We start from the raw sequence: 7554 nt of genomic DNA, 5'->3' as shown, positions 1-7554 counted from the left end.
CCCCCTCCCTTTCCACACCCTAAATGGCACATGGGCAAAAAAACAAAACAAAAACAAATAAGAAATAACAATAATAATGTCTTCTGTTTTTCAAAGGTTCTAAAGAGGCCAGAATATTTTGGGAAGTTTGGGAAGATTCACAAAGTGGTGATCAACAACAGCACATCATACGCTGGTTCACAGGTAAGACCCTCCACAGCAACGACAGAGGTATAAGAGGACCTCTGTCAGGCATGAAACTAGTGTTTAATGTCAGCTTTGTCTCGGTTGTCTTTCTTTGTCCCAGGGGCCAAGTGCCAGTGCCTATGTCACATACCTCCGGTCGGAAGATGCTCTCAGAGCAATCCAGTGTGTCAACAATGTAGTGGTGGATGGCAGAACTCTGAAGGTAATCCTGAAGGATAAAAGTGGTGCATTTAGATAAAAGAGCGAGCAGCTGAATATTGAGTTACAGTAGAATATATTTTGTGTTTCTCAGGCATCCTTAGGAACAACAAAATACTGCAGTTACTTTTTAAAGAGCATGCAGTGCCCCAAACCAGACTGCATGTATCTACATGAGCTGGGGGACGAAGCTGCCAGTTTTACTAAAGAGGAGATGCAGGTAAGTTGAGCCAGGGTAGTGGTAGTTCACTGCTACTTTTTTTACATTTTTTTAAAATTGCAATATATCACCTTTCTTACAGTATTGCTATATATCGAATCATTACCCCTGTATCGTGATATGTATCAGCCGCCCTAGTGGCTAATGCAGTATGCTTTTCCATTGTGTCAAATTGGGCTGCAGTTAATTCTCTGTCTCTGTGGCAGCATAATACTTTTAGTTACATTAATACATAAATATGTACTGTTTATTGAAAACCGGTGGACATGCGACCAAGAAATCCAGAGCATTTCAAATAGTGTAAAACTACACCAACCAATGGCTTTTCTAGGTAGCCTAACTTATTCCGACATTAATATATGACATCTACCTGAGGCATGTAGTGAGTATACCAGTATGCCAGTTTTTAAGTTTTGCTGCTTAATGATATTTGCTGTGATATTGCGTCCATGGAAGTGTTTAAAATGACTGAAAGCATCCTCTCTCATTATTATAGTAAATTAGGCAAACACTCATAGGCTGCATCAATACAACACAGAATAAATAAAGAAATCAGCTGAAAGCTTGCGCTGCTCAACAGAAAGACACATGAATAATTTCTACTGGCAGAATGCGTTTATTCTGTTTATTATATTTTGTGCATCTGTATTTATAGTAAGTGTGATTGTAAATTCATTATTGATTTAATAATTGATATTGGCTCAATATTTCAGGGAAGATGATGAACTTATATCAAACCCGACTCAGGAATTATCAGCCTCATGTGACTGAATGGCAATGTCAATAAATGACACAGACTCTCGACTACAGCTGTAATATGATCATATTGAGTCTGATCAACTGCAGCGTCCAATCAATAACTGATATCCAATAAAGGGGAGCGTCCGTTGGTAAAAGACTTCCACGAAGGCTCCTCTCATGTATCCTTGCATCCGGCTCCTCAGAGATCGCTCCTGGATCCGCAATTCTCGCTCCTCGCAGCAGAAAGAAGTGCTTGGGATGGCCTGCAAGATGGTGGACCAGAACAGTTGTTCTGGTTCAAGCAAGGATCAAGGAAATGTGAAAAAAGAGACTTAGGATGTACCCATAGTATGTTAAATACAATATGCCAAAAGTGGCAGGATGTTCTACATTCCTGTGTTTGGGTCACATTTTGCAGTACGCGAGCCAACACGCTTTTCTGGCTGTTCTCAAACACAATCCTGTGTCATAGGTCACATTGACTGGGCCACAGAGAGAGCACAGATCACCGTGCATTTGTTCATCAGTTGTTACATGAGCAAAATAGTACTAAAGATACACAATCACAAAAAAAAAATTGTGGTTGATCAATGTGTGTTTTACAATGGCCGATTCCGATATTGATATATGCCGATGTTCGATATAAAACACAGATGTCAAAACAAACAAAGTCCTGTATAATTCCATTACTCCACGCACATTACAAATGGAATTTTTTACTAGCCAGTAATGGTTTGAGATTAGGTTTGCTCTGAACAGTGGTAACATTTAGAAAAGACGATGGTGACTGAAGTGAGTTTTTCACCACCTTCCCAAAACTCACAAAGGTGAGCGCTAACATGGTTCCATGGCAGCCACACTGGCTGCCAGATGCCAGATAATCGGCCCAATTAATCAGTCTATCTATAATGAAAAAATACAGTAACAGTATGTCATTTGACTGTTAGGCACATAATACTGCATGTTGCATATATACAAAGTAGCAACAGCAGAATGGCAGTGGTGATATCGGTGAATGGAGCTTTGTTGTATCTTCAAGGTAACCTTAAGTAACATAGCACCCATTCCAAAGTGCATAAATATTTTTTTTTTTGTATGAAAAATTTCACGCCACTGACTGCAACGGATGTATGAGCAAGAGGGTGACAGTTCAAAGGAGAAGAAATACAAACTAAAAGTAAAAAGAAAAAGCACGTCATTTGGAACACAGACACCATGTGGTGAGGAGGGAGGGGACTGCTAACTGCAAGACCGGACACAAAGTTAGCCAAAATGCAGATGTCACTTACAAGCACGCACAAGTTCTCTGTTGGTATTTTGTGTTTTTATCTGATTTATATGAAAACATAGCTTTCTCTAATCTGTTCTTTTGCTTCCAGGCAGGAAAGCATCAGGAGTATGAGCAGAAGCTGCTACAAGACCTCTACAAAATGAACCCGACCTTCCTGCAGACCTCAGCTGTGTCAGGGGACAAGCCAAAGGGCAAAACTAATTCTCTACAGAGGTATTCTCACACCAGAGTGTTAGTCTGTCTGTCTGTCTGTCTGTCTGTGTCTCTTCTTCTTCATTTCCTGCTTGTAATACATAGCACATTATCTCATGAGAACGGCCAAAAGAACTGTTATTTTTGTATCATTGATTTTTAAAAGATCTGATTTAATACTTAATACTAACTAATTCATTAATTAATTTATAATAATACTTTATTATCCAAAAATAAATAGAGACAAACTCCCTGGTTGTTTTAGAAGTAAAACTAATGAGCTGCAATTCAGTGAGGATATGTATGCCATTTCTGTGTGTGATTCCTCTTTGCTCCTCTGTCTGTGTGTGTCTGTGTGTGTGTGTGTCACAGGTCTAACAGTTCCAGTAAAGATGGCTGGCTGTCATTACAGCCGTCAGGGAGGACGACCAATGGTCTGTCACCAGACCACGGGAAGAGTCCGCCATTAGATGGCTCTGACTCTGAACACTTGACCCCTGAGGGGCCCGAACCTGACCTCAGCCTTGGCCCAGTACCGGCCCTCTCCCCTTTCTCCTCAAACTGTGATCTTACTAGGTAAAAAGAATGATTTTCAAATGTACAACTCTGCATAACATAGATTATTTCCCTGTTTGCTATATATATATATACATATATATACATATGTATGTGTGTGTATATATATGTATATGTGTATGTATAAGATATCTCCTCTGTCTTCTGGTGAGTAAACATAAATAAATATTTTTGCTTCTATTTTACAGCCCCAGCAACAAACTGCCAGACATTATCGGTTTAAGCAATGGTGAAGCCTCACAACTGGTAAGAAATGTGTGTGAAATTGTCCTAAGACACTGTTGTACATTCTGACCTTGATTTATCTTATGCCCTCTTTTGACCTGGTATTAACGCAGCAGGGCACGTGAGACACTCTGTGGTGCGAGCAGGACCCACATTAAAAACATCAGATTTACACAGTCTGAGAAATTAAAATTGTGTCCTGCTTAGGTCAGTTATAGTTTATAGTACTATTTGAATTATATCTTGTATTTTGTATTCAGTTTTTATCTTTCATTTCTTTCGTTCATTTATGTGTGTTGTAGAATATCCATGATACTGCCAGACTAAATAAAGGATAAAAGTAATAAGAGGCTCTTTTCTCTTCCTCTCTTTTGTCTGTAGCTCCCAGGCAGTGACTCTCCATCGCCCCCTCCTGGCCTCAGTAAGCCCAGCCTGGTAGTTCCCATCACTGTCACAAGCCACTCAGTTCACTCCCCGTTTGAGGCGGCTGCTGCAGAGTCCCAGTCACTGTTTTCAGACAACAGTAACTTCAGGCATCCAAACCCACTCCCAAGTGGACTGAGCGGCTTCCCCAGCTCCCCACACAGCAACGCTGACTGGCCTACTGCACCAGAGCCACAGAGCCTCTTCACCTCAGGTAAGCCAGACGCAGGAAGAACCGGCTTGATAGCAGGGTGTTTTGGTTCTTTACAGTCTCAAAGTCTCAGATTGTTTTTAAAAATTGCATCATATAAAAACAGTGTGACAATAAAAATCTTCTTTTAGAGACTTGCTTGCTTTTAAGTGAAACTCCACCCACAATCTTGGAAAAAATGTCATTAAAAGATGAAGAATTAGTGTTTAAACTAAGTTAGTATTTGGCCACAAGCACTAGAGTTCGATTTCTTAAGTAGCACAATGACATTTTTTAACTCTGTAAGCTTGTCAAGCTGATAGTTTGATGACCGTTGGATTTTTACAGGGAGTTTGTGCTATGCTGTGCTGCCAGTCTTGTCATCACCTTGAAGTTGGCAGGCAACCGGCGGAGATGCTGCACAGAAGTGCAAATATAGAAACTGATTTGTCAAGAATTTTTTAAGCATGTAACTTTCTGGCTGGTTAACCAGCGTTTTGCTACCTTTGGCTTTCAGATGTAACTAGCTAGCACATGACTAACATAGATAAGCTATCTACCAAGCTAATTAGCTAGCTAAAGATTGATATTGATTAGCTATTTAGTTAGTTAACTAAGGGTTGCTAATGTTAGCTAGCTAAACTAAGATGTGGCTATATATGTGTTGTTTTTATCTTTTAACCCTCTTCAAAATGTGGTTGTCTTATAGTCTTGTCTTGAAGTACAGGAAAGGAGGAAGTTGACTGATGTTCTGACCGAGGCTTGCTCAACTGTTAACTAACCCTAGAGCAGAGCAAAAATGTCTTAGGAAGGGTCAATCGTCCAGCTGTATGGACAGCAGCCAACCAGTTTACCAAGAAGTACTAATATTAGCACAGTTATTATTCCGAAAGTTGATGAAGGTTACGAATACAATCTATTGTAAATCTACTGGAATAAGTTTACAAGTCATCAAAACAAACTGCAATACTTAGAATTGACTAGAACAAAATATATAATGTTCCAATGTATATATGACTGCTGGATAAATGTTTGGTCCAGCAGACCTACACTACAACAATAGACAGTACTTGAGGAACTGTCTGAATTCAGTGTGCCAGTGATGATGTAGTCAACAGTCAGCGGTTTCTTTGTGAAGCTTGCTCACAGCTCGTCCCCCCTGTGTGTGTCTGTGATTTTGTGTGTGTGTGTGCAGATACCATCCCAGTGTCCTCGTCCACGGACTGGCAGGCAGCTTTTGGCTTCGGCTCGTCCAAACAGCAGCAAGAGGACGACCTGGGCTTCGACCCCTTTGACGTCACTCGCAGGGCTCTGGCTGACCTCATAGAGAACGAGCTCTCTGTAGAAGATGGCGTCAGCTTATCCCTTTCACCTGGCTCCTTCCCCCACAGAACTCATAGGCCCCTGCTAAACAAAGGCCTTGGGCCCCCAGGAGGGTTTCGACTCCTCAACCACCTCCCCCCCTCTCACCACTTTTCTCAGCATCAGCACCCTCACAGGGGAGGCTACAGTTCCTTCAGCTTCCCCACTCACCCTTCATCAGCATTATCTTCATCTTCCTGCTCCTCCACCTCCTCCTCCTCTTCCTCTTCCTCAGCATCTTGTGGGTCCTGGATGGGTTCCACCTCCTCACACAGTAACTTTATGCATTTGAACCACACAGTCAGTCCAACAGCCTCCACCTCACACAGCAGCTTCATGGACTTGCCAGCGCTGCCAAGACATCACAATACTGGACTTGGAGGAATCCCTATCACAGGTAAGACTGGATCAGGGAGACCTTACCTGTACATATATAATTGTGTCTAAATTGCCACTAGATGTCACACTAGAGCACAGCATCTCAGGCCAAAACAATGGGCACTATGGCTAACCAGACTCCACTGAGAAAACCAGTAATTTTACTGAGATGTTATGAGCTGAATTGTAATGTAAAAGAAATGTTAAATCTGAAAAGTATATGAAAGTGGCAGGTAGATTTCAGAGAGAGAAAAATATGTTTTTACTTTTGAGTAGCTGAATCTATTCACATTTTAAAAAGTGAATTTGCCACCCGACTAGGGCTGCACAATGAATCTTAATATTCTGCAGAGATGCCATGGCCTACAAATCTTTTTCTCCACATGTCTGTTTCTTTGGTACAAACCCCAACAAATGTCACATTATCATGATTTTAATTAGCCCTGTAAGGTATGTGGAAAATGTGCAATAACACTGTTTGATATGGCGATGACCATATAACTTGCGATAAATAAACAAATAATCGAGTGCATATTGGCTGTACAGTTCCTATGTCAGCCTGGTTGTCTTTAAATTCATAACTAGCTATTTAATTTTTTTAATAAAACTAGATGTTGTTTCTGGAGCAGCAACAGTAATGTTTACAACAGCCAAGTCACTATAAAAACTCAATAATATTTCACTGGAAACAAATCTAAAGTGTCTAAGGAAATAATATTCCTGACATCAAAATACTGAATGAAGGTTAGAGTATCTGTCATTCATTCTGACTCTGATGTGACTCTGTCTGCAGGTATCATATGCATTCACTTAACCTGACAACATACAGTTTCCATCTGTTTCAGCCTCTCAGCCTGAGGATTTCTAATATAGGAAGATGCACACAAAATGAGTATTTAGTTCTGTCATGTTCAGTCTCCACAGTGACTGTCTCCTTTCTGTAACAGGTAAAGAACTAGGAGCTTGAAGTAACAACTAGTACGTGACATCATTATAGTGCATTGCATTGTGGGTAAACATGTGCTCATTTATTGACCACTTGGTGGCAGCACATAATTTATTGTAGCATCATTGTAACACAGCGGACTGGTTTGGTCATGTACATATTGAGAGAACCACTGGTGCTGTTACTCCCACTATACTGGGTTCACAATATGATTTTATCACCATTTTTCGTAACAAAATGAGATTGAAGACAAAGAAGCCAAAAAGCTGCCATACCTTTAAACAGGAGGGAATTCAAATAAGGAAAGTCAAAAGTAGATAACGCCCTATGCTCTTGAAAATGCTTAATTTTTCATCTCACCGATTTGAATCTTAACATATTTGTATCGCAATTTAACTATATTGTTACATTTCTACTAATGTATGATCACTTTTGACAGTATTGGCTATGGATGCCCCAAGTAAAAAAATTTGGCCTTTAAAGAGAATGCCTTTAGTTTATGAGCAAGTGTTGTCCTGTATTGTATACAGTTGTATTGTATAGGGCGGCTGTGGCTCAGAGGCAGAGCGGGTCGTCCCCCAATCAGAAGGTTGTTGGTTCGAATCCCTGGCTCCTCCTGCCACGTG

At 40.6% G+C, this 7554-nt stretch overlaps 1 protein-coding gene across 2 annotated transcripts in view; it reads left to right on the top strand.

The window, feature by feature from the left end:
- cnot4b (CCR4-NOT transcription complex, subunit 4b) overlaps window positions 1-7554 on the top strand; it is a 23911-nt gene that overhangs the window by 11446 nt on the left and 4911 nt on the right. The window contains exons 4-11 of one of the 2 annotated variants that reach the window (XM_035675027.1): window positions 97-183; window positions 287-388; window positions 479-604; window positions 2725-2849; window positions 3210-3404; window positions 3593-3650; window positions 4011-4266; window positions 5438-6001. In XM_035675027.1, coding sequence (XP_035530920.1) covers window positions 97-183; window positions 287-388; window positions 479-604; window positions 2725-2849; window positions 3210-3404; window positions 3593-3650; window positions 4011-4266; window positions 5438-6001 — 1513 coding nt within the window. Of the gene's footprint in view, window positions 1-96; window positions 184-286; window positions 389-478; window positions 605-2724; window positions 2850-3200; window positions 3405-3592; window positions 3651-4010; window positions 4267-5437; window positions 6002-7554 lie in introns of both variants that reach the window. The other variant, XM_035675019.1, reaches the window with a different exon arrangement.

This window comes from Morone saxatilis, unplaced genomic scaffold (assembly GCF_004916995.1).
Source record: "Morone saxatilis isolate NCDOM2014 unplaced genomic scaffold, NCSU_SB_2.0 Contig10, whole genome shotgun sequence".
Taxonomy (NCBI): domain Eukaryota; kingdom Metazoa; phylum Chordata; class Actinopteri; family Moronidae; genus Morone; species Morone saxatilis.
This window is presented reverse-complemented; position numbering and strand designations above follow the sequence as displayed.